At 45.3% G+C, this 27,578-nt stretch overlaps 1 protein-coding gene and 1 long non-coding RNA gene across 4 annotated transcripts in view; one reads left to right on the top strand and one right to left on the bottom strand.

Moving 5' to 3' along the window:
• SLC25A13 (solute carrier family 25 member 13) overlaps positions 1-23,799 on the top strand; it is a 105,540-nt gene extending 81,741 nt beyond the window's left edge. For all 3 annotated transcript variants that reach the window (XM_084510219.1, XM_084510218.1, XM_084510217.1), the window contains 4 exons: positions 17,276-17,414; positions 20,863-21,021; positions 21,105-21,195; positions 22,000-23,799. In XM_084510219.1, the coding sequence (XP_084366345.1) occupies positions 17,276-17,414; positions 20,863-21,021; positions 21,105-21,195; positions 22,000-22,189 (579 nt within the window). In that variant the 3' untranslated portion in view covers positions 22,190-23,799. The remainder of the gene's footprint in view (positions 1-17,275; positions 17,415-20,862; positions 21,022-21,104; positions 21,196-21,999) is intronic.
• Positions 22,655-26,826, bottom strand: LOC311432111. Its single transcript, XR_014689826.1, has 2 exons — positions 26,540-26,826; positions 22,655-25,876 (listed from the first exon to the last, which is right to left on the bottom strand). It is a non-coding gene; the product is annotated as an uncharacterized lncRNA (long non-coding RNA).
• Positions 26,827-27,578: the final 752 nt, after the last annotated feature.

The following is a 27,578-nucleotide window of genomic DNA, read 5'->3' as shown; positions in this document are numbered from 1 at the left end:
TATGGTGTCGATCAGGTCAACATTTACAACTGAAAACATGGATATGGTAAACAGTCTGCATCCCTGAGGCTGTGTAGGAATGGAGGGCAGCTCCTGACTTTTACATGAACTGGTAAAAATAAAACACAAAATGAGAAAGGATGAGAAGCTAGTTGACTCAAGGTAGCATTTCTACTTTTTTTTTTTTCCTGAATACTTGCTATCAGTTGTCCAACAGTGTTCGCTGTGTTTTTTCCATTTTTAAATAATACAGCCTGAGATGATATGGCTTATTTGTGTTTTCTAGCATATATACTATGAGAATATTTTTAAGGAATACACCTGAACATGAGCTGTTACATCACTACTTTGCATTGAGACAGGTAGTGTTGTTTAATCGCAAGCTATGTGGTTTCATTGGTTCATTCATTAAGTCCATTTATCTGCACAAAAAAAAAAAAAAAAAAAAAAAAAAAAAGCTAAAGAAGGGGTTTTAATTTGGTTTTACTCTTCTGCTGTCTTTTTTTCTCTCTCTCTGCCCCTTTCTCTTCTCTCCCTGACCCTGCTCCTTGTGTTCGTATCCTTTTGTAAGTCCAGCTTGAATTCGTTGCCTGCAAACACTGGACAGATTTGGCAAAACTAGAAAACAACCCAGGAGTCGGTCATCCACCCATCAGAGCACAGCCCACATCAGAAAGCTCGTGTCCGAGTGCACCCTTAGTGACTGCTAGCTCTGCCATTGGGCACGCTCGTGCTGTTATTCACCAAATATTTTAGTGCTGGAGCCAAAAAAAAAAAAAAAGAGCAGTCCTATCTGCTGTCCTTTCCTTACACCACTGTGAACATTGGTGCAGCCACATAATAATCAGGAATGGGAAATTAATTAAAACTGAAAAAAAAAGCTTAGTTTCTTGAACACAATAAACTTGCTGTGTAGTCCCTCACAATGGTCTGTCCGCACAGAGGGAGGAGAGTGGCCTCACAGCATGGGGAACTCATCGTTCTGCGTCAGAGAAGCTTCACGGTGCCTTGAGGTGCTTCTGGAAGCAGCAGTGCTAGATGCATCGGCATCATTTATCTGAAGGCCTGTGCTGAAGCTGTCAGCGTTGGCGAGGTCAGGCAGGGATTAATACCTCAGTGCATCGCGTGTAAGTCGCCAGCCCCTGAAAGCACTGCCCAGAGGCACCAGTGGTTGAAACTGAATTTCAGCCTAAACCAGATTTGGAAGGTGCTATCTGCGTGGCTGGTGCTGCGCGTAAATTAATTCAGTGGCTGTATTGAGCAGTTGAATATCAGATAATAAATACTGTACTGAAGAGAACTGATCTTGATAAATTTGGAATGATTGTACTCTTAACTAGGCAAATTAGCTATAGAACTATAAAACAGAAATGAGGATTTTGTGTCTATCTCAGTACTTGTGCTGGTCACTCTTAACACGAACAGGACTTTCATTTGCATCTTAACACTTCGGTTTAGCTTTGTTTTTCATGTCCTCGTAAAGATATATCTGATGCCCCAAATGTATTTATTTTAGTAGAACTAAATAATGATGTATACACGCTACTGCAGAAGAACAAAAACAGATACTTATTTCAGAAAATATTTTTGTTTATGAATCTTGAAGTTGTGAGAAACACTCCGTAGCCAATAACTTAGGCTCAGGCGAGGATCTCAGTGAAGTAGTAATTTATTCGCGATTGCAATGGCGGGCGCCCCACAAGCAGGAGAGAGCGCATCTACTAGTTCCAAAACACAGTTTATATACCTTTTGATGGCAGGACCCTCCCCTGTTTCCCCACTGAGTGGGTAATCCAGATTCACAATCTATCTGATGCTTCACAAACAATGCATGGCCTTCAGTTGCCGGCCTGTTAAACTTCAAATTTCTTTTGACATTTTTACTGCTTGAAGTGGTAATGTTTCTTCACTTATCTGACTTGACTTGACACCATGATTTTCACCTAATTGTCCTAAGGAGTCTGATTGTCTGCATTTTACAAGGTCGCCTGCTAAACTTTTCTTATCGCTGTAAGCATATCTCAGTACCACATTCCCTCCTTCTAAACAATGTAACTCTGCAAAAACAACATTTCTATTCCCACAATTCCCCCCTTTTCTTTTTTTATAAACTGTTGATTTTTGCAAAAACTCTTTTTATTTTTATTTATTTATTTATTTTAAGTGTAATTTGGTAAATATCTTCCTCTTCTTCGCTTTCTTTGCTCTCCATTTCCTCTAATATCATTTTATCTGAGTAGGGTGGTGGATCTATGGTCATTTGTTTCAATAATGTGGTTTCAATTAACCACTGGACAAGTCCCCTTACACAGGGGACTTACACAGCCAATAGCTGTCAAAACTCCTGCTACTACAATCAAGGATGTAAATATGGACATTACCATCCCTTTCCATTTACCAAACCAAGATTTCAACCATCCTGTGATGGAAGTGTCTGCTCCCGAATTTTCTGCCAATTCATTGGCAAGGGTAGTAAGCCCTTGCAATGCTCTTGTTACTGTGCCATCCGGGGCAGTATTGTTACGGATAAAAGTACAACGGTTGCCCAGCATCACGCATACACCACCCTTCTCCACGAGCATCATATCTAATGCTATCCTGTTTTCCCAAGCCATTTTGCTGATGGCATCTAGTTGTTCAGCGATTCCTCTCATCGCATCCTTGGTATAATTGATGAATCTCTTCTGATTATAATAGAAATAATTAATCCAATCCACATTTTTATTGATTGTTACCCACCAGAACAGTAACTCAAACCCTGCAGCAATTTAATTTCTGGCTTTATGTTCATCCGGAACTCCTCTAGGTACCCCAATAGAATCTATGTATACTCTATCATCAAATGATATTCCTAAGCCTCCTTTACTTCTGGGTATTTGTGATGTTTCTCTTTCAAATGCCAGGGTGAAGGGTATAGCTGATTGAAGAAGTGCACAAGTGCCTTCCCAATTAGATGGTAGGGTGGACCGTAAGATCTTCCCTGCACCGTACCACCAGAGATCTGCCCTGGGGATCTCCAGTCTTGAGCAGTTTCCCATCAAGTCCTTGGTAGCACAAGGCAAATTGTCCCAGATGCCAGGTAGCACTCACACCCTGCCGTGAGAGGCAAGCTGTATGGTTACCTATAGCTGTAGAGAATGCAGGGGGAACTGTGATATAGTTATCATGCAAGAAACAGCAAAGAGAGACTTACAGGCCTCATTTCCCCAGGCAGTCTTTTCTTGGTACAATGCAATCATACATCGCATCCCTTGGGAGTCTTTGGTCCACCCCCATGGGAAGGGCACTATCTGGGCAATCGGTCATCCCGAGGCACAAGCATAGCAGTAGCTACAGTTGAGACTCTGGACAGTATATTTGACCCATTCTATCCAGGCATTCACATCCCCATACCCTGTTTGAATCTCAAATGTTTGAACTGCCACATTTCAGAGGGCCTCCTGTTTACTCTCCTGTTTTCTCCTTGAGTTTCTCCCTTTCTCTGTTGGCAATAGAGGATTGTTTCCATACAGCTATTCTCAATCTGGCTGTTGTGTCTCTCCCAGTTATTTGTTCTTTCTGCTCAATTGTCATTGGGCATTTAAATCTCCACAAGCTAACACCTCACAAGCATCAAACGTGACGGCTTGTGGTACATAACCCTCTGTCACAGTCACTCATATTTTGATGGGGTATCCCGTTTTTGCTATTATCTGGTCATGCCTTTTCCAAGTTACCAATTGACCGAGGCCTTCTCTGAGGCCTAGAATCACTAAAAACAAAATTAGTAATCAATTTTTCCCTGTCATTATTTTTAAACCTTAGGTTTCCAAATAATTATTGATACAAAAATAAGATGTACACTACTACTATAACAACCCCCCCTTGGGAGCACTGCAATTCGCTATAGGTCTGTCCTTTCTCTCAATCACAAGTCACACTCGTTAGTTACCTGTGAAAATAAAAGGTTAGTTTACAATTGTAAGGTCTTATCCTGCTCAGAGTCCACTATGAGATTTTTCTCTTCAATTTCAACTTCCAACAAGTCTTTTGTAGGAACAGCTTCCCAGGTACTTAGCGTCGATGGATGCCTTCACTCGAGTATAGTGAGTCCAACCTTTTTCCGCAATTCTTACGGCTGTTTCAGTGGTCAGTAATTGTCCTTCCCATTCAGGCCGGAGTTGACGCTTTCCAGGTCCGAATCAGGACCCGGTTTCCTGGGTGATGGTGGTGAATGGGGAATTCCAAAGGTGGGGTTTGAGCCAACAACGCACAGGTCCTGAGAGATGACAAAGAAGAGGACAACCCCAGAATACAGTTCTTAAGGAAACTCTTATTTTGAATTGTGGTATCTCATCCCTTCTGCCCAGATAGGGCAATCTGAACAGCATCTCATATGGTGAAATTCCTATATCCTTTCTTGGTGCTGTTTAAACCTGTAGGAGTAAGCATTTTACCCAAGGAAGTTGGGTTTCTAACACTAGTTTAGTTAATTGCTTCTTTAATGTCTGATTCATTTGCTCCACCTTCCCAGAAGAGGAGGGGTGCCAGGGGCTGTGAAAATCCCACTCAATCTCTAAGGCCTGCTTTAACCCTTGCAGTAAAGCTTACACCCATCTAGTCACGTGGTCAATTAGGACAAACAAGTAACTCAGTAAAGTTTACCTGTATACTTTGGAAAGGTCAAACCCCTGGCTCCCGTCCCCCTCTAGATGGGTTACAGAACACCTTTTTATTTACCTTTTGACATATGGTACATCCTCTACATATGTGCTTCCCTAAAGTGTATATTCCTATACAGACATACTTTCTTAGCACAACATCACACATTGCTTGCACCTCCTAATGACTCTTCTGATGTAAAACAGTTAATATTTGCCTCATTATCACTTTATTCAGCATTTCTCTCCCATCAGGGAGTATCGATTTTCCTTCAGACTTCATGGCTCCTGATTCCTTAAAAAAAATCTTTCTTTTAAAACTTTTTAGTTCTTTCTTAATTTTCAACAATTCCCTGAATCCTCTCTGCATTTATTCTGTTTTCCTTCAGACATTAGATGCCTTAAATACCTGACTTCTCTTTCTCCATATTGTAATTTATTTATTTATTTATTTATTTATTAATACTCCCAAGCCCTGCTTCCCCAGAAAGTTGAATAGCTTGTTAGTAGCTTCCTTCACAACTCTTTTCTCCTGTCCTGACAATAGAAAACGATCCACATATTTGTTAACATTAATACCTCCTTGGGAGGTTGTAATTGCTCCTAAATCTCTTTTTTTTTTTTTTTTTTTTTTTTTTTAGATCTTACCCAAATAGATAGGTGTCCCTGTAAACCCCTGAGGTAAAATTGTCCACCTATATTGTTGCTTCCGCCCCCATTTCAGGGTCTTTCCAGTCAGAGGTGAATATACATGTATGTTTGCTCTCAGGGCCAGAGAGCACTCCATTAATAACACTGTTATTCCAGTCTAACAATTTACTATTTGAATGCCCAATTTAATCATCAAATCCCTTCCCAACAAATTAGTCCTTGCCTTGGGTACATACAATAATTACCCAGTGATCATTTTATCCCCTAGTCTCAGCTTGGTATCCCCCCCAAAGTGGCACTGTTATCCCAGCCCCATCACTTTTTAGGGTTTCATTAGTTAATTTAATCCCTGATACTTTACAGGTCAGTAATGACCTAGCTGTTCCCCAGTGTATTGGGTTTGATGGCAAGGTTCGGGGGCTGTGAGTAGGGGGGTGGGAAACTGCAGTGGCAGCCCCCGTGAGCAAAACCCAGAAGCCTCCCCGTGGCAGATAAGGGACAATTTCATCTGGCCCCAAAGGGGCCCACTGCTGCCCAGAGCCAAGCCATGAGCAACACAGTCCGTGCCTCTGTGACAGCACATCCACGAAAACAAACAAGCAAAGAAACAAACAAAAACCTGCTGCTCAACAGCAGTTGGGAGAGTGAGAAACCTCCCCGCAGACACCAAAGTCAGTGCAGAAGGAGGGGGAGGAGGCGCTCCAGGCGCTGGAGCCGAAGCCCCCCTGCGGCCGCTGGAGAGGCCCCTGGTGGAGCAGGCTGTTCCCCCCTCCCCGGTGCTTGGGAAACTGAACAAACACCACAGCAAATATGCAAATATACCAAAACTTCTAGACTGTTACTTAGATAATGCCTACATCTCCTTTCCCTGCTCATTCAACTTCAAACAGCTCTGTTAAATACTACATGCCACACCTTTAACACCTTCAGCAACCCTTTTAACACTTTCTTTATCTTTTTCTAGCCTGTACTTTTCTAATACCAGCACCAAAGGCTCAGGGTCCAACTTAATTCCATACCTTTTCCCTCCAAGATACTGAAACAACATATCAATATAGCATATTTCATCCCATTTTCCTTCTTTCCTCCTTCTTCCACTCCAGATATTCCTATTCGAAGTGGCCAGCCTGGCCACACTTAAAACATCTTATGAAAGCCTGTCCCTGCCAGGATTCGGGTCACAACACAGGCAGCCTTCTTTGCCTGCCATTCCTTCATCTCTCTTCCTCTCCTTTCCATCCTGGCCCTGACTCCCCCTGAAGATTTTCTTCATCTTTCTCCAACCCTCTGCCTCACTACCCGCTGCACTGTCAATACCATTAGTTTCGATCCTTTTTTTTTTTTTTTTTTTTTTTTTTTTTTCCTTCATATCTCCCCTCCAGACACACACCTCCAGGGCCTCCCACAGGAGGGTCCCCCAGTGACTGTTCACTACATTCCCCCACCTTCTGAAGCATTTTCTGCGTATTTTGCAAGGCTTTAATCACACAATGAACTTTCAAGAGCCCTTGGGATACTGGGTCCTCAGGTCTCATCCCCAAGTACTTTCTCATTCTGACACTAAGTCTCTCATATAATTTCTGTGTTGCACACTATTATTATTCCAGCCAGGATTGGCAAGTGGGTATTTCTGCCCTGCCGGTATTACCCCTGGTCCTGGAGGATGAGCTCTTTCCCATTCTTGTATAGCAGCTCTCCTCCTGATCATTCCCATTTCTTTCCCTGTAAACAACATACTTATATAATTCCCTCCCCCAAGAGTATAAATCAGGTCGTAGGAACTGGTCTAATTGTTCAGCTAGGCTGTTGGGGTCCTTGAATAAAGACTTCCTCTCCTTCTTAAAAAGTCCTAACCTCTCTGCTGGTAAGGAGGAGGGGGTAGTTCACCTAAGAGGATACACAGTTAGTGTTAGTACTGTTAGTATCAGGGAAGGCAAAATTCTCAACATATCTTCTACCTTGTTCTAATTCTTGCCAGAGCCTAGAGTACAATCCTTCTTTAGGGACAGTGTTAATTACAGTCCCTGTCTCCCTTCCCGGAGTGACTGCTGCTGCCACCAGTTCAATATTAAGATTATAGGGAGCATAACTTGGCTCCTTCTCTGAAAAAGGAATCTTATTGTTTACACATAAATTTAAAGCCTGAATTTTCATCAGACCCGTATTTTGGCCAAAATACTGCTGTTTCCTTAATTGGTTCTTTTGTCCAGACTGATACACAATATTTAACCTTTTTTTTTTTTTTTTTTTTTAATTATTTTTCTTTTACAATCCCTCTAATTTTGGGATTATGTTTCCAATTTCTTATCATTCTTCAGGAAGAACTATTAGTAGGCACTCCCCCAGGGATATCTCCCTGTCCCCTGGAACTCATATTTTCCCATTTTTCCTAACCCTCGCCAGTATGTGCTACAGAAATTTCCCTTCTGCAGTGTACCACACACCAACGTACTGAAAAATGGGGGTGTACCGCCAAGCACTTCCCCGTGCCAGCATTACCGCACACCTATGAGTTTACCAGATTCCCTGGAACTCGTACTTCCCATCTTTCCTAACCCTCGCCAGTATGTGCTACAGAATTTTTCCTTCTGCAGTGTACCACACACCAACGTACTGAAAGATGGGGGTGTACCGCCAAGCACTTCCCCGTGCCAGCGTTACCGCACACCTGAGTTTACCAGATTCCCTGGTGTACTTCCAAGCACTTCCCCGTGCAAGGATTACCGTACACCAGATTCCCCTGGTGTAGTGCCAGCACTTCCCCGTGCAAGGGCTTACCATACACCAGATCACCCGACCCCCAAGGCAATACTTAATATTTCTTACCTTGGTCTGTGCACAGAGTTACCGGATCGATTCTTAAAAACCCGGAGTGCCTACCTTCTTCCTTTCCCCACTACTTCACGGATCCTGCCTCTTTAACCAGTCTCGGGCCCTCTGTCAGCTTTCCGCAGAACCGCCACCGTCGATGCACAGGACCGCTGAAATCAGCGGGGCATGCCTTCCTGCTGCTGCGGCGGTGGGGCTCCCCAGTAGGTGACTGGATCCCGGACGAGCCCCCAAATTGTGAGAAACACTCCGTAGCCAATAACTTAGGCTCAGGCGAGGATCTCAGTGAAGTAGTAATTTATTCGCGATTGCAATGGCGGGCGCCCCACAAGCAGGAGAGAGCGCATCTACTAGTTCCAAAACACAGTTTATATACCTTTTGATGGCAGGACCCTCCCCTGTTTCCCCACTGAGTGGGTAATCCAGATTCACAATCTATCTGATGCTTCACAAACAATGCATGGCCTTCAGTTGCCGGCCTGTTAAACTTCAAATTTCTTTTGACATTTTTACTGCTTGAAGTGGTAATGTTTCTTCACTTATCTGACTTGACTTGACACCATGATTTTCACCTAATTGTCCTAAGGAGTCTGATTGTCTGCATTTTACAAGGTCGCCTGCTAAACTTTTCTTATCGCTGTAAGCATATCTCAGTACCACATTCCCTCCTTCTAAACAATGTAACTCTGCAAAAACAACATTTCTATTCCCACAAAGTTATAGGCTTGATGGGCCTTCATGCAAATATTCCAGATGTTTAAACACTGTTGTGTGCTAGTGATGATTAAGGACCAACTGATTCACTTAATTTTGCAAGTGAAAGCATAATTCTAGACTTCTCAGGATTTTTTTCTATTGTTTGTTTGAAATGTTTTTTCTTTAATTATTTTTTTTTTAATTGTTTAACAGTCCAAAATTTAAATGTAATATTTCGTTTTGTAGTCAATACTTTTTTCATTTTTTTTCTGTTTGCTATGAAGTATTTTCTGAATAATTGTGATTTTTTTTCTTTCTTTTGTGGCCCAGAGAAAGCAAACCCAACAAAAATTGTCTGTTCTATCAGCTTTGGTTCGAGAGCATAATGTTCCCTCTTTTCCATTTGACCTGTTAGAAACTCTTGTAAAACTGCTCTGAGAAGGGTTGACCGCAGTTTTCTTCAGTGGTTTCCACCACTGCTCAGTATCTGAACATGAGAAGGCGACCAGCCAAATAACTCACTTCTGATGATTGGATTAATAGAAAGGCTTTCGTAGGAAGGGTCCTTAAAGATAGCTGGTTCCAACCCCCAAATGGCCATTAACCAGTGCAGCAGGTTGCTACACTACAGCAGGTGAAGTTTCCCTTCTAGCATCAGGTCTGATGGCACTACAGGAAAAAGTGAAGATGGCCACTGTCTGGAGGAGGCCATGGGATGGTAGAAGAAGCTGTGAAGTGACACCATCCCCTGTTGCCTGCAGAACCTCCTTAGGGGTCTCACTGTGAGAGGGGATGGAAAGGGATTCCCTCAGCCTAGCAGGTGGCTGGTGAAAGCCACAGAGAGCAAACATTTTCTGTACTGCTTACTGATTTTCTGTACTGCTACCAGTGGAGAAAATAGACTTGCTAGAGAGATGAAATAAATGGGGATATATCACATACTTAATAGAAAGATGGACTCCAGAAATTGTGATGTTATGTTGAAACTAATATTACCATAATGATATTCTTTTCAAAACAGAAGCACAGGTATCTTCAAGCAGCTGTATTTCTGTGATGAACGAGCACATTACCAGTCAGTCCATCAGCTCATGGTAGAGCAGAAGCGTTTCCATTGCTTGTCAATGCAAGTTTACTTCGGTGTTGATAAGTTACAAAGCTCTTAAATCAGGAATGGTCATCCAGTCCGTGGCACACTGGCTCTTCTGGTTCTGTCTGTGCTTTGGTGCTGTTTCACTTACCACACTGCAGGGAGACTGCATTACGGTTCTGTGTTCCCAGTTCAGAAATAAATCAACTTGAAAGCTGTTCTGACCACAACAGATCAATCCAGCATGCTCTGCTTACTTCCTAAGAAATGTTTCTGCTAAAATTTGGGTGAAAATCTGTGAGTCCAGTATAGCAGTCAGCAGGGAAGAATGCACTGCCATTAATTATACCCGCAGCCAGAAGGACTGAGGGTACGTCAGTCCTAGCTTCACAAGGCGAATGCCTGCGTGTCTTAACAAGATCTACTGCTTGTTGTTTGAATGAGTTCATTTTGCATTAATTTCTAACCGTGAAACGCTTTTTGTAGATTTTCAAATAAAAAACTTCCACGCACCCCGATACGGGTAATTTCAGTGCTCCCGTTGTCCATTAACGGAGAAAACTAACGCACAGGCAAATAAATCTTGTGTCACATGTCAACAAATTAACAAAGGAAATGTTATGTCAACCTTTTTTGCATCCAACTGAGCGAATCTTGTATTGATTATGGTCGCAATTATCCCAGTTTTCTAGTCCAAGTGCAGAGCCAGCTGGTGATGAGTGGGAAGCTGGGTCACACGGTTTTGATGCCCCCCCTGTTATAGGGAAATTAATATTCTTTGGGGCCGTTCATTGGTGTGTTAACATCGTGCTCTGCTGTGCTCATGTCAGAACAACTCATGGGAGTGCTCTGCTGTGATCTCAGCTCTGTGCGCTGCTGGACTTACAATGTTAGAGTAATTTGTGTTGAAAGCTGGTCTGGAGTTCATCTGGGCACCCTGACTCGGTGTTTGACCACGTTCGTGTTTCTAAACAACAACAAAACAAAACAAAAAAACTTTCCAACAGGAGGGGTCTTCCCTGCACCCTCCTTTTAGGTGGCTGAAGAAAGCAGTAAGGTGTCAGAGCTGGGCAGAGTTCCCTCAGCCTCTCCTTATGTGCCACAGGCTACCTGACCGCCTTGGTGGCAGCGTGGCAATGTCTTTGGTGTACTGGGGGGCCCAGAACTGGCTACTGGACTCCAGTGCAGTCTCACCAGTGCTGAGTGGAAGGGGAACATCACTTCCCTTGCACCCTTGCTAATGCAGCCCAGGGTGTGGCTGTCTTTGCTGCACAGAGGCATTGCTTACTCATGCTCAACTTGTCCACCAGCACCCCCAGGACTTGTGCTGCAAATTTGCTTTCTGGCTACTCAGCCCCAGCCTGTCCTGCTGCCTGGGGCTTTTCCAGTTCAGATGCAGGACTTTGCATTTGCTGTTTGGAACTTGATGATGTTCTGGTCAGCCCATCTCTCCACGCTGTGAGGGTCCCTTTGCACAGCAGCCTTGCCCGCTAGCTACTCTTCCAAATTCAGTATCATCCAGTAATCTGCTGAGAGTGCAGCCCGTGTTCCACCGCTGTAGCTATGAAGATGCTATGGTAGATCATCTCAAAAACCTTGCCTATAGTCGAGGATGGTATACAACATCCATTGCTGTCCCCTTATCCACAAGTCTGGAGGTCAGGTTGTTCAGTCACGGTTTGGTACACCCGTACTGGGTGTTCCCAACATCTCCCTCACCCTTCATGTGCTTGGGAACAGCTTCCAGGAGGATTTGCTTTGTAAATCTCCCAGGGACCGAGCTGTGTCCAAACAGCTTGTAGTTTCCCAGATCTTTCTTCTTGCTCCTCTTCAAGGTGGGTGTGATGTTTGTCTTTTTTTTCCAGTCATCTGAACCCCTTTGACTGACTCGACCTTTTGGCAGTAATAGCAGGCTCCCTGTGACACCAGCCAGCTATCACAGCACCACCGGAGGTGTCTCAGCTGGCCTCACACACTCTGTGTGCAGATGGCTTAAGTGCTCTGCCTACTGGAGGTAATGCCGTGCTCCTGCAGGCTTTTCTAGCAGGCTCATGTAGATGAGAAGCCTGAGCGCGGATTTTACTAGTAAAAAGCAAGGCAAAGAAGTAATTTCACCCTCTTTCATGTTCTTTGTCTCTGTGTTTCTCGCCCTGTTGAGCAACAGCCTCATAATTTCCTTCGTTGTCCTTTTGCTGATGTGCTTCCAGGAGCCCCTTTTACTGTCCCTTGGCATATCTCACTAGATCCAGCTCCAGCTGACTCCATCGCTGCGCACCCAAGCAGTGTTTCTGCCTTTCTCCTGGGTAGCTTGTCCCAGCCTCTGCTTCCTTTTTCCTTTCAGCACTGGAGCTCGCTCATGAGTTCCCTGTCCATCCGTGCTGGCCTGACACGCCTGCTCAGCTTTCTGCACAGCAGAGCAGACCGTCCTTGTGCTTTCAGGAGGTTAGCCTTGAAGACCAGTGTTATCTTTATGTACCCTTGTAACCCTCAATGTTTTTGTTTGGAGGGAAAACACTATCATGGTGCACAGAGGTCCAGGTCAGATCACTCAGATCTCCACAGAGGTCCAGGTCATCACTCAGATCTCCTCTCATCTTCCTTCCCCACCAAAGAACTACAGACAAGTAGATTTTTTTTCCTGTCATTTAATTGTTCTTCATCACAAATACAACTTAAAATTGAAGCTTCCTCCAGATTCACTCTACCCTAGATGTTAAGAGACTAGCACTTCTGTAACGATATGCAGCTTTGAAATAAAATTAACTCCAGCAGAAAGAAGACTTGATACATGCAGCTCATTAGGCCCACTGCTGGCTTGAAGCCCTGTAGTTCTTTAAAGCTAGAAAGCAAATATTGTTTTTTCTACCTTTGTCTGAAATTCAGAACTGCTTGTGTAAATACAATTTTAGGCCATTGTGCTTCTCAAAACCCAGCTGCTCCTTTGGGGAGCACATTGCAGCACTTTTGCAGAAGGCATTTGTTGCCTCTATTTGTCTTATTTCTGCCAGTAATTGTTGCTGTGAAAGCACCAGGGCATGGAAGCGTACGGGTGGTAAATCCTTCTTCAGCTGCAGATGTTCTGTAGATGACAGCTATTCTTAAAAATATAAAGACAGAATATCCCAGTCAGGGAAAATATAATTTAACCTAACGCAAAATACCATTTATGTTGGCAGAAGTGAGAGAGGATACATTTCAGGTTTTCACTGTTTTTAATAGATTTCATGTAATTTCTGATCACAATAGAACACTGAAGTGATTGTACAAGATCAGGTAATCTGTTTTTTGCCTATCTTTTACAGCAATATGCATAATGTCCTATTAAAGTCAGTTGAATTTATAGCACAGTGGTTTCCAAAGACATCTTTAAAATGTTCACGTACTGTTCAATGCTGGCATTGTGAGTATACCTACTTATTTTGTACACCATATGAACATATATAAAAAAAATAACATTAATCTTGCAATAAATTATTGCTCCTTTTACACATAATCACTCTGGATAATGCTTTGCAGCATAACACACGGTGATGCTTCCTAATTTTGTGCAACAAAGTTATTCCGTGATTCCCGAGAAGATGGGAAATAATATGGTAGTGAAAGATCCTGTGAGGAAGATACATTGGTTGTGGTAATGTTCATGATTACAATTCCTAGAAGGTATTTAGCTCAGGTTCGTACCTGGGCTGATACTGCCAACAGAGCTTGCATTTCCAGAAAGAGTGAGAAAAGCTCCCAATAGTCTGTTCTTCAATGATTTTTTGACAACTGCATAAACAGGCTTCTGGTGTGTTGACCTGGAAAGTGTAATCTCAGTTTACAGGATGTGTACCGAGCTCCCACCTGGCAGCTTTTGATAACAGCCGAGGTATTTCGCCTCTTCAAGTTGTGGGTTTGCAGCAAGATGATAAACATATGAAACGGAGCAGAAAAAGTTTTGAATTATATTAATTTGCATCCAGCACGCTCGTTTGTGACTGTGTTCTCATACGTGAGAACCTGCTGTTCAGAAAGTTTATTTCCAAGAAAAGCCCTTCCGCCTAAGTGTTAGAATTTTTGTCTGCAAAGTGAATGTGAATTGCTGGCACAGCGTTAGAAACCAGTGCTTTATTCCCCAACTCGATGTGCTAAATCAGTTTTGTGTGCTGGTTGGGGTAAATACGTGTGAATAAAAACCTACAGCGGCTTTTAAGGCAATGTCATTTTACAGTAGAAAAAATTACAGCCCTTGGAAGCAAATGCCAGTAATATTTGTCCGACTGCTACAAAACCTGTTAGGTGCTGTCACGGCTCCGGTTCCAAAGGGTTAACCGGGTAGTAAAACCCAAGAAGAATGCAAAATGATCAAGAAATGACATGCTGCCTATTGTTTGTAGCTATAGGATCAAAATAACAATTATACATGCCAAATAAATTCTAAACCTGTAAAGGAGAAAAAGAGGGGGTGGCTGTAAGTACAGGTGCCAGAAGCATTAAATAACCCTCGCAGACAAGGTGCACCACTGTTGTCTTGAATGCTGCTGGGTCCCCCCAGTCTGGCATTTTTCCCCCTGCACTAGACAATGTGCATTCACTGCAGGAGACTCGGTTAAGCCTGCGTCTCCCAGACCTGCCGGCTCCTTGTGCCCAACCCGACACAGAGGTGCCTTTGTCAGTATAATTACCCTCCCCTTGTAGTAGAAATAGTTTGTTTAGGGCCTTCTTTGCAGGTAGAGCTGGTATAAGCAGGAATTAGCATGCTAAAGAACCTGCCCCAGCACTGATTTGGGCTTATTTATCAGAATCTTTGGCAATCCGTTGTGGTTTTTTTTTCTTTCTTTCTTTTTTTTTTTTTTTTTTTTTTTTTTCCCCCTCCATTGGTGTATTCAGTGAGATAGTATCCCAGATTAGGAGCTTTAGGGTTATTAAAGGGATGGAAGGTGGGAGCCAAGAGGCGTGTAGGATCTCCCACCCATGTCACGCCTGGCAGGGCTGCGCCTCGGCCACCAGAGCAACCCCGGGCAGGCGATCCTTACGGCTAGCTGGGGACTGATTAAAACTCCGTATGGCTTTCAGCACGTTGTCCACATCAAAAAGGCGCGAGAGGCAAAATAAATGTCGCTTTTGCTTTTCAAGATACTGCGGCCAACTTCCCTAAGCCGTCCTAATTGGCCTAGGCCGGTTGCGGATGATTAACTTGAAGTTAAATGAGGCCTGCTTTTAAACACGCTTTCCCAGACTTTAAGCGGGGCGATGGGGGGAAACTCTAGACTGTTGTGATACTGGAACGGAGCCAATCCGGGTTATTATTCAAGTGGATCCAAGTTTTGATCCGGGTTTTGTTTACACTCGGCCAACTAAGTTGATGGACATCCTCTCTCTCGGTGTCCCCGAACGCGTGTTGTTGGTGATATCAGCAATGTGCTCTTTCTGTCCTCTGAAGAAGAGCCTGTTAACGAAGGGGGAGGAATATTAGCAACCCAGGTTTGGCTAAGAGTTGCTTGCAGTTGGAGTTTATTGATTTCCATAAGTTATTTTAGCTATGTAGAGATACTTTGGAGTATGAAAGAAATTCAGGGGGAAAAGCGTGCACGGTGCTTAATGGCAACACTGCAAGGAAAATAAAAGTAATGTGCCCTGAGGGCAAAGGCAGCAAGGAGATTTGCTCCGAGGAAAAGTAGGCTCTAAAAATAAACCTTGGAAGAAACTGTGTTGGGCTGGGAATGTTTCATTAGTGAATTTCATAATTTTTCTGTGAGGTAAGTACAGTGCAGACGTTTGATCGTTAAAAAGTTGTTTTTTCATACAGAGCTTGGTAAAACCCCAATGGTTTGGGTTTTCTTTTTTTTTGGAATGGACTGTCGGGGGACACGGGCAGCTCCCAGTCTGAAAAGGACAAGAAGAAAGCTGAGGAAGCTTCCCAGTGGCTTCCTAGAGACTAGCAGAGATCTAGTGGCTGCTCTTAGATAAAATCTCTATTTTCTCAGAGGTATTCTCAATATACACATTCTGGCATCTCCTGTGGACAGGCTTACAGGACCTGATTTTACCATAATGCCCTCTCTGGAAGGCACTGCAGGCTTTGCAGTATTCCTGACACCTTGCAACCCTTGCGTGTTTGCTGGATAACCAGCATCCAGCTTGCATCAGCAGTCTGTTTTCACTGCTGTTACAGTACAAGCTAAGCTCACAGATAGGAGCAGGCATATCATTAGGTTTAATTAAATTCTGGGCGTATTAGCACGTCACCTGCGAAATGCCTGGCAGCGAGCCATGCCCTGGCGGAACTGTACAGCCAAGTGCAGGAACGAGGGCATCCCAGGAGGGCTGGAGGATGAACCTCAAGTAGTTTCACCACAGCTCCACCCTGGCTTCAAAGAGAGGAGGCTTAGCCTCGTCCGCCAAGCGTGTCTTTCTGAAGCTTGAGCTTACCCGTTTCTTAAATCCACCTCCTGTTTGTGTCTGCCCGCCTGTCTCAGCCCTGGAGTGTCCAGGCTCAGGTGTCTTCTGGATCTCCGTGTTGGGCAAAAGCAGGCTGCAAGTAGCTTTTGCTGTTGGAGCGGGGATGTTATTTGGTATTACACATTGGTTGACCTCCTATAGAGGCTTTTTTTTTTTTTCCTCCTCTTGGTAGAAAACTTAGCAAGCTTTGCTTGCTTGCTGCTACCCCAAAGTTTTCCTTGCCTGTTTACTGCCCTCTCAATTTGAAACCCTCTGTGCTGCTACTAACTACATTGGCTGTTTGTACCATTTAAACAAATGGGTATCAGGAGCTGAAGCTTGAAAACAAGCTGTATCCCAGGTCACTCGTACTTCAAAAATCACAAATAAATCACCCCGTTACCTTTGTGTGAAAGGGCCGGTGTTCTGGCCCTCTTCCTCTCCCTTGATACATGTTGCAATATCAATTGCAGTGTCTGCACAGATGCATGGACCAGGCACTGTTTTCTCTGAGGTATTTATTGTAAGTGGGAACGATAAGGGATGGACCTGGCCTGTGACTTTTCTTCAGACATACCCTGAACTTCCTTTGCAGGCACATGGCTAAAGCATCAACTATTTACTACTTCTCAAAGGTACTCTCAGAGTTTATGCCAGCACATGACATTTTCTGTATTACTAATAAATAACTACACTACTAGGGAGTAAGGGAGAACAAGCAGACAAGATAAATATAACAATAATAATCACTGAATCAAGAGACAATGCACAGACACTACTCAGCAGAGTGAAACACGTGTATCTCACAAAATTTTGAGAGGAGGAATTGCTTTTCCTATAAGTCCTTTGTGATAAGACAAAAATTGTGATGTTGCTCCGTTTTCTGGTGTTCACAGTTCATCGTGTTAAATTTGTTCATTCTCAAAACCTGTTCTTTTTTTCCACACAGGGTGCTAAGGCGTGTTTTTTGCGTGACATTCCCTTCTCTGCTATTTACTTCCCCTGCTACGCTCATTTGAAATCTTCATTCGCAAATGAGGATGGGAGGGTCAGCCCTGGAAATCTACTCTTGGCTGGATCTATAGCTGGTAAGTGCCCCAACTTCTTTCTGCGTGCCATTATGTCACACCTGCAGAGCAGTAGTTACAGCAATGGGAACTCTGAAAAGCTCAGAACTTGCAGCCTTGTGCCCAATAACATTTCTACCATGCTGTAGAAATGACTTGGGGTTAAAAATAAAGATCGTGTAAGTTCGTGATTTATTCGTAATGATCAGGAGGTAAAAGGAACGGAAAGATTTATGTTCTGATGTTTTGTCATCATCTCTAATCGTTGCTTGTGAAGTTACTGTGCTGTTGGCTTTGGCTCGTTGGCCAACTGGTAAAGTCCTGTTGAAATGGTTCATAAATGAAATCACTGAAACTAAAATCACGGCAGTCATGAAATTCCTTGTGATCAAAGGAATCTTGAATTTTGTTGTATGGAATCCAACAGCCATGCTGGCGGTACAGCTGTATGAACACAGACAGAACATGTGACAAAATGATGAAACTCACTTGCTATCCAGAGTACATGTATTTGATACACTTACTTGGCTTTGTGAGGACTTCATCCTTATCAGAACAGGAAAGCTTGAAAATAGTTCTGATTATTTAGAAGAAGACTTTCACTTGACAGTAGAAGGTATAAGATAACGTAGAAGAGGGAATGTAAAAATAAAGCTGAAACCACGACTATGACAAAAGGTAAAAATGTAGAGGGCTTGTGAAAGGTGCTGCCTGCACTACGAAGCTGCGTGATGGATGGGTGCTTGTTTCTGTCTGGCTGTGTTGTGCTGGAAAACAGTTTCAGAAGGGGTCATCAGCTTGGATCCTGCTCTCTTTCCCACTGCAACAGGGACTTGGCACAGAAGAAGGCAAAAGGTGTAGCTTCTTGTCTTGTGTGCCACAAGCTGCTGCTTCCTAGACTATCCAGATACGAAAGAGGTGCTGAGTATTTACCTTGAGCACTTGCTTGTTTCAGTCTGCTGCGTAGTTGATTTATAAGGTTTGTTGTTTGATTTGCAAGGTTTCTTCTCCCTGGGGAAGCTGTTCTCAGTCAGGATTACACACGGGGCTGTCCCTCCTGAAGAGCAAGGACCTTTTACAGCCAGTAACTGGATGTTGGCCGTGGTCGAGGCCAGTGCAGATCAGTCAGTGTGCCTTGCAGAAGTGCGTGGCCTCGGCTCTGTGTGCTGGCTCTGCATTCAGTAGCTCGTAGGCCAGAGGAATCAACCTGGCACCAGGAAAAACAGCTGTGTTCAAACGGCTGCTGCTTAAAAATCCTTGTCCTCTACCCTCCCCCAGCCCAAAACAGAGCCAGCCTCCAAGCCCCTCATGGACGGAGCTTACATCCAGCTTATTTCTCACCCATTTTAGTGGAACAAAACAATTTTTGAACTTTAGATCATATTTACAGACTTGAAACATAAGCTGGCATTTTTAAGCCAAGTCATTTCTTAGATTTTCCTATTTTTCTCTTTCTGGCCATTGTCAGGTGATTGCAGACTGAGATAACTGCCCCTTTGAAGTTCAGGCACAGAAGCAGCCTTTATTGTTGCTGATATGGCTTCCCAAACTGGCTATAACGCCAATTTTATTCAGGGCTTCCTGTGAAATCCACTCTAAGTTAACTCTCATGAGCAAGTTACAGCAGTAAAGATGGAGTACTCATCATGCTGCGCACAAAAACAAGAAACATCTTGACTGGATGCAGGAAAAGCGTGGTGGGGGGCGCACACATCAGCTCCGTTTGCCATGAGAAAGCCAAGGGGAGGACACAACCAAAGCCCCGCCACCGCCCAGCTACTGGCTGTGGCTCTAAAGGACACCAGCTCTCCACAGCCCTCCGTACTGGGACGTTCAAGCTGGGGCTTAGCTGCTCACCTGCCTCTCTGGCCAGCAGGCGTTGCTGTGTGTGTTTTCCTCCCTTTTGTTCTTGCTGGGGACACGCAACGCGGCTGTCACCCGGCTGGATCCGCCGCTGGTTCGTGCTGTTCGCCAGATGTCTCAACCTGTTGGGCCACGGCGCGTTCTGAAGAGATGCTGCTAATATCAGCTACAGGATATCTCCCTAATTTGCTCCATCTGCTTATTGCTTCCCCGAACTTCCTCCTCCTCCCAGCGCTCCTCTTTTTTTATTGTCGGCTCCCGCTGTGTAATTTGTCTCGTTCCAATTGTGAGCTCCTCGGGGCAGCGACCTGTAAAGTTTTATTTGTCTGTGAAGTCTTTTGTGCTGTATAAATAGCTCTGAAAACAGGATTTAAAAAAAATACCAACAACTTTAAATGCAAACTATCCTCAGGAATAAGGAATGAGGAATAAGGAGAGGGAAGTCAATGTGTAGTAAGCAAAATTGTTTCTAAGTACGTCCTTTGGTTTTCCTTGAAAACACTGGTTGGCTTTTGAAGGACAAAAGTCCAAATTTAAATTGAAGACTCAGCCAATATCCTGGTGTGGGTAAGGATAAGCACAGAGGAATTTCAACCTTTCTAGAGCTGAGAAACCTACGCTGGGTTTTAGCGCTTGCCTGCCAGGCTGATCACTGTGCAAGTTCAGCATGTGTGTGATCCTTGGGGGGGACCAGGAGGGGAGGGGGAGTTCTGATTTTGGTGGCACTCGCACATTTACATCTCTCAGAAGCAGTTTGCAAGAAGGGTGCTTTGGTGCCTGAAGCCAGACCATGCTGGTTTGGACAAAACTTGTTACAGAATTATTAAGCCTAAAAAAAAAAAAGGAGAGGAGATTTATGCATCTACATCTGACCAAGTTGGTTTGGAACAGACACAGGATGGAAAAGTAATAAAACCATAAGAGACAGTGTCTTCTGGGTGCAGTCTTGGTGCCTTTTTTTTTTTTTTTTCTCCTTAATTCTAAACATGGGCAGCCCCAGTTTGGACAGGAATGAGTTTAGAAGTCCTGCCCATTGGTAATTTGGTAGCTCTTGCCTTTGGCTGATGATCTGCCAGGGTAAATTTAAATCTTCCTCCAAGTGTTTTTCTGGGGATGTCAGCTGTGGCTTTGCAGCTGAGCAGTCTGCCACCCCTAACGAGGAAAATGAACCTTTTTTTCAAGCCCTAGCCCTCGCGCCTTGCTGAGCATTATCTGGCTGTGGTGGCAGTGCTGTGTGAGGCTGAGGGGGACGTGTGTGTGCAGGCTATTCCAGCACAGCGTGCGGCCAGAGCGCCAGGAACCGCAGAGAGGCGTGAAAAGGAAAAGGAAAGACCAACCTCACCTCCCAAAACTTTGTGCTCATTAGCTATGCAAGTTTCTGGTTAGTGCCGAAAAATGCAGCCCGTGCCTCCCAGCTCGACAGGAAGCGTGTGAGAGGGGTGTTCCTCCAGGAGAGGCTTTCTCGGAGGGGAGCCGCGGCCGCCACGGCTGCCTCTTGCTGCTTGTTTGCCTTCCCAGCTTCTGCTGAAGGGAGACGTCTGCCCCTGGGGTTTGTGGCACCTGTGAGAAGTCAGCAGTGCCCCCCTGATGGTTTTTCTCTTCCTAGGTATGCCCGCGGCCTCTCTGGTGACCCCTGCGGATGTCATCAAAACCCGGCTGCAGGTGGCAGCGCGGGCAGGGCAGACCACCTACAGCGGCGTGGTGGATTGTTTTGTGAAGATCCTTCGAGAGGAAGGTCCAAAGGCTCTGTGGAAAGGAGCGGGAGGTGTGTGAAACAGCTCTGATCACTGAGGGAGCTTTAGTTGTGTGTTTTTTTGTCACTTAGAGACTGTTTGCTCTTCTTTCAAGCTCGTGTGTTCCGATCATCTCCTCAGTTTGGTGTCACTCTGGTGACTTACGAGCTCCTGCAGAGATGGTTCTACGTGGACTTCGGGGGAGTGTAAGTATGTGGTGTCCGAATCTGCCCGGGGCTCCACAGCTGCTCTGGGTTCTGTGTGTCCTGGATATGTCAGGGGAGGACCTTACCATCACGTAGGGCACATCGCAAAGGTTTTGCCCATATTATTTAAGCCACACCACAGCTGGATGTTCCAGGACCTGCATCACAGCAAGACGTTACCACGTTTTATGTCACCATTTTGAGCTGGGGACCTGGGTTACGGAGACAGCAAGAGGCTAAATAATGGGGTGGGGATAAAGCTGCCAGGGATGTGTGACACCTACCAGGTCAGGACACACTCTGCATTAATCCTCGTTAGTGTGGTAAAGGGCATTTCGACACCCAAAAAAGTCTCTAGGTGTTACCAGGCCCAAATACTGTTTGATGGAGCCTCAGCTGTGCCTCCTTTGTGGGCAGTTCATGTGGGTGCACACGTTGCTATTTTAACATACCAGCAGCAGCTGCAGAACATTTAGGAAGCTTTGGGGACAATAGATAGAAAGCCACCACAAAAGTTATTTAAACTCTGCTAAGTTCCCAGATTGGCTGCATGTTGTAGCAGAGGTTGCTGGAGCACAGCTTCCCCACGCTGCAGTTTTGATTAGCAGACTACGAGCTTTATCTGGATTTGACCATCCCCTGTCTCAATGAAGGTGAAGGCCCGTGACTGCTATTTGTCAGTACATAGCAGCACTTAATTTAGTCACTCACTGGGAGGTGCACTCAGATTGATTTTTGGAGGAGATTTTTGTGAATGCTCATTTTGCACTATGGAAATTAATTATTATTATTATTATTTTGCAGAAAACCAGCCGGATCAGAGCCAGTTCCGAAATCTAGGATCACGCTCCCTGCTCCTAACCCTGACCATGTTGGTGGTTACAAATTGGCAGTTGCCACTTTTGCAGGGATTGAAAATAAGTTTGGACTTTACCTACCTCGGTTTAAGCCATCACCACCTACCTCAAAGGCTGCTGCAGCAGTAGGACCCTAAGTTTATTGCTGTAGATTTTTTGTTATTAGTTGGGAAAGAGCCACTTTTCTAATTGGTTAATACTTTTGTTCCTTTAGCTTCTCATCATATAAAACAATTTAGCTTCATTTGAGTTTTAAAGCAATTTTCATCTTAAACGTAATCATTTGTCTTTGTGCTTCCTTAACCAGATCACTGTGAAATTCTTACCAGTTGTTTTAAGTTTGGGACCATGAATGTATTTGTCCACATCTGACATGTGCTTGTGTTGGGAAGACACTAATTTTAGGTTCCATTTATTGGGGAGGGTTGGGTGAGAGCTGTGAACCAGATCATCTTACAGGCAATGCTCGGTTGCAGATTACCAGGGCGGATGTCACACATCGTCACTCAAATGGAAAAACTCAGTGGATATCACGGTGCTCGAAGCGGAATGATTCTGACTGTACGTGTAAATTGGTTATAAACTTAGTGCGTGGCTGTAGAGGTCAGCGAATAGAGACCCGGTACCTGAGTCTGCCAGGACAGCTTCAACTTTTTAAATATGTACACGCACAAGTTCTGTTTCTGGATTGTATTATGAAGCTTTTATGTGGAACATGTTTTTGTAATGGAAACCACATTTATAAATGTTTAGCCGTTGTATTATGTTACTGGTATCAAAATGCTCAAAAGAAAGTGTTATTGTCCATAGTCTTTGCACTTTATGGCAGTACTTTGGCATTCTACTACACATACAAGGAAATTTCATAACTAGGTGCCTATCTTGGGTTGCTGATGTTTGGAATTCAGTTTGTATATGCACTTCTAGTAAAACGCTGCTTGTTTAAATAACTGCAATAGAAAATTCATGCACTGTATCAATGGTACCTGCCTTAACTGCTGGCTTGTAATTGGCAAATAGGTGGTTTCAGATTCTTATTTACTTCATTGAGTCAACAGAGATTAAAATACTCTAAAAGAAAAGATTTTACTTAATTTTTTGGTGCCTTGCACAGTGTTTAGAAAATGATGTATTTATGAAGATAGAAATAAACCTTTCAAACAGATGCACACATGGTATTCTGTTACACAAATGGCATTGTACATCCAAAGGCTCGCTCGGCTTCATTTATGAAGTTAGCTTCAAGTTAAAGCTAATACTGGGACAAGGAGGCTATAGGAACACCTGCAGCTCGAGAACAAAGTTACCTGTATCCCCCCATGTACAAAAGAAATGCATTGGTATGGTTGTTGCACAAAAAAAGAGATTTTTCTTCAGTCAGAAAACAGGATTGAAGCAAGCTTTGTTTTTTTTTGACCTTTCCCCCTTTTTTATGTTGTTTGTTTGTTAATATGTTATAATCAATCTGACTACCCAGTCAGTCAAAGATAATGTTGGGTGTCTTCTGTGATCCCTCTGAAGACCAGGATTGGGCCTTTATAGAAGGATGCTGTTTTCTTCAGAAGGGTCAGGGGGGGTTGGTGCCTGCAATATTGATTTTAAACTGAGAGAATACCTAGATGCAATATCTTTGCAGAAAAATAAGGGGCATGATATCACATTGTATTGCAATATGTTGAAATATTGAAAGTGCTATATTGCTGTGTTTGTCTTCGAGTCATCATAAAAATTATTTTCTTGGACAAAGTTATATTCTGAAGCTACCGGTGAGATGGCGCCGTGTCAGGAGCAGCCCGCGGTACCGGCATACCTGGAGGTGCGGGGAGAAGGCCTCAGCCCCATCTGTCCACCTCTCCCCAGCTGACAGCTCCCTTGTCAAAAACGGGTTAAAAAAAAAAAAGTTGCCTCTTGTATCTCTCCAGAATTAACTGTCAGGGGTTTTGGTTGAATCTTGTCATAAAAGTTAAACGTTCTCCCTGGGTGCTGCCCCTCTTCCCCCAGCCTGGCAGGTCCTGTGCCCTGTGTGCCTGCCACCCAGCCCAGGAACAAGGCCTGGGAGCAGCTCTCCCCTCACAGCTCCGTCCCACCAGGCCCCAGCCTCCCCCATTAGCTGTCCCCTGGGGGTGGGTCTGTCCTACACCTCTCCTCAGGGCCAGCTGAGGGGACGGAGGGCTGAAGAGCCCCTGAAGGCTCCAGCGACGAGCCTGTGGTGGCTCCAGTGGTGCGTGACCCAGTTCAAAGGGCTCTGAGCTCTGCCCGGAGATCTCGGGGAAGATCTTTCGAGCACAGTCGGCTTCCCCCAGACACAAAAGGACGCATTCCTGCTCTGAAAAGTTTACAGGCCAAGAAATTGCCGGGTTGCCTTGCAAACAAACAAAAGGCCCCGAGGCCAGCGTTTAGATGTTTGTCTTCTCGGGGCTTCTGGGCGAGTTATGCAAAGCCTTGGGAGGAACTGGATAAAATGTGACCTCGCTGGCTGCCTGTGAGTCCTGCCACCTCCCTGTGAGGGGGCTTGCCAAAAAAAAACAAAACAAGAAGGATGGGATATTGGTGATACCCATTGGTGTGACAGCAGGCTGGGGGAGGCTCTCAAGCAGGCCCCTCTTGTGTTTCTCAGCCACACAGCAGCCAAGGGATGGTTTTCTGCCTGGTCCCCGGGGAATGGGTTGGGTCTAAGCTGCCCTAACAGCAGCAGCTCGCAGGGGAGCAAACATACCACAGACTTCAAAAATAACTTGGGCAGGTTTTTCTAAACCTGCTAAATACAGGAAACCTGACAAACCGCTCCGCATCGTGCTTCAGCAGGGACGGGCTGCTCGGGGATGCCCCTGCTGCGTGCCCCGTGGCATGCCAGCGCCATCAGACTTCGCCCCACACGGGGCCGAGGGACTCGGCCAGCCGCGCTGCTCAGGCACTGCTGTGAAGCTGAGGCCCCGGGTGCTTCCCAGTTGAAACCTTGTCCCTGTTTTGCATAAGCTGGAAGACAATTTCCAGAGCCGGTAATCACTCGTAAGTTATTTAATGGTCGGGAATATCTAAATCGCAAGGCATTTGTACTCTGAGCGTCTCCAGAGAGCTTCAAACACGGCAGAAAGAACAGAAGCTGCCTGGGATGAAGGGGTTTCTTCCCGCCCACATTGCTCTTCGCAGACACGAGGAGCTTGACGCGAGGAGGTGAGCAAGGTGCTTGTCACGCTGCAGACAGGCGGCATTTTATGATGGGTGGTAATTGCTTTGCCTGCTCCTTGCACGGCTCCTCACGGCACTAGGAAGCAGTGGCGTTGCTTGAAAGACTCATGCCAAGATCTCAAGGTGTTTTGGCAAGGGCTCGCTGGTCTCTGTGCTCACTCACATCCAGACTGTGGAACTGGTATGCTCTGGATGTGTGTTGCTTCTAGTGCCAAAGTGGCTCTGCTTATGAATTTGAAGAAGAACCAGCTCTGGAAGCTTCCTGAGGCCAGGCTGCTGCCCCTAGAAGAGCTGTGGCCTTCACTGAGACTGATGCTGCCCTCATGGTAGCAGAACCTCTTCCACCTGCCACTGGTCAGCAGGGACCATCTTGTGCTAGGATGGTTTCAAGCTCCCTGAGAGGTTCCCAGGCTTCCGCCGCCTCCGCTTTGTACCTGAGGGTGCCAAAACTCAGAAGCAGATTAGAATTTCTCCCACACATTTTGTGGGAAGAAACCTATTCCCAGGTGTTTCCACGGCACTGTAATCTGTTTCCAGGCTGTAATCTGCAATAAGCCCTCTTGATGGTCCAGGGCAGGGTGGTAGCTCCTCTGCTTCCAGACGTAATGAAAGTTCGGGTGTTGGTTTTAAACCCCCTGAAGGAAATACCTTTCAGCTTGGAAGATTCACCACACAACACCGCCTAGTGCCTGCAGATGATGGCTTGTCCCTGCTGCATTGGGCTCTTTGAAGAAAGGTTTGAGGCAACGCTGCTGAGCCTCTTCTCCAGCAGCCAGTACTCGGCTGGTCCTTGGCGAGGTCTGTGTGCTCAGGCTCAGGAGGCAGCCCATGTCACCCTCACCTTTCAAACAGCCCTTGTCCAAGTGCCATTATGTACACGATGGGTTTTGAAGCCCATGGACCTGGCACTCCATACCTACACTGTTTTTTGTTATGGCCTGGCCAAATTCCAGGCTGACCAGTGCCATGCACTGTCTGCTCTGACCATTATCTCCCCCTATTTCCATGGGGTTTCATGAAGAAGAATAACATTGTGGATGAAATAACCCTCCTGCCCCTTTTAGCTAATACCTTCAGTGCCCATCCCCAGTGCCACCCGCACAGTGCCTTTCAGAGCAAACCCCTACTCTGCCTCTCACCCGCGTTGCTGTGGCTCTGAGCTGGGCCCTGGAGCTGAGGGAGGCTGCTTTGCCCTTCACCAAGCACAGGACCTTCGGCTCTTCCACCTCAGAGTCCTCCACCCCATCCTAAAGCTCTTCTGTGAGTCAGCCCTGCCCTTCTCAGCCCACGGTGCTCACCTTCCTGCGCTGCTTGCTGCATCGCCCTTGATGAGCTTGCACTTTCTTCCCCTGCCGGTGATGCAGCCCTCTCTGGCTCCATCTGATCCCAGTTTGAGGCCTTCACTTTACAGAAAGCTCAGGTGCCACGGCCCCAAAGCAGAGCCAGGACTGTTTGCAGCTCGTTCTCACCCCATGGGAGCAGGTGGCAGCATCACGAGAGGATGGGGCACACTCCTCGTGCTCCTTGAAAATAAAGGCTGGGTTTGTATTTCACTCCCTACCAGGCAGACCCTGAGCGGTGTCTTCTCACACTGGCTCCTTCAGAAAGCCGGTCAGGTGGAGCTATTTGTTCAGCAGCAGGACAATTGCCCTAATGAAATAAACCTGCCAGTGATTCCTGCAAGGGCTGGGCCCAAACTGCACCACACGGCAGTGGTGAGGTGGTGAGCAGCAGCGGGGTGTCAAGGCCCAGCTGCCTGTTGTAGGGATTGTTGTTGTGGGGTTTGTTATTGTAGGGTTCACTGCCATCTGCTTCTGCTGCATGTACGGGCCCGTCAACGGTGTTGCTCTGTGGAAATCTGGAGCTTCCCCTTGCTCCTGCTGTATCCTGATGAGTTCTGCTCAAAGAAGAGGCAGGAGGAAAAAATAAGGTGGTTTTGTTTGTTGTTTTTTTGTTTTTTTCCCTATTGTTTTGGGGAGCATGCCCGCCTCTGCTCTGTGACACCCCACTGCTGTGCTGGAGAGAACAAGGACCTTTGGTACAACTTCCATTTGCACACAGCAGCAGATTTTGGAGCTGCTCTGAGTCATCTCATAAGACAATTTACAAGCTATTAGTGCAACGAAGCAGGGAGAGCTTGGAAGGTAAATGCAGTTTCCCCTACTTCAGTTCCAAAACCCGAAATGCAACATGGAAACTGTGGAAGCAAACTTGCTATTTTCAGTGTACTGCTTACAATGAATGGGAAACAACGAGGTCTAAACCTTTCCCTTCGCACCTGTGTGCTCTCTTGCAGCGTGGCCATGTGCTCTCAGGTGTGGATTTACTGTGCCCATC

This window comes from Aythya ferina, assembly GCF_964211825.1.
Source record: "Aythya ferina genome assembly, chromosome: 2".
NCBI classification, from domain to species: domain Eukaryota; kingdom Metazoa; phylum Chordata; class Aves; order Anseriformes; family Anatidae; genus Aythya; species Aythya ferina.
Note: the sequence above shows the minus strand (reverse complement) of the source record. Positions and strands in the feature narration are given on the sequence as shown.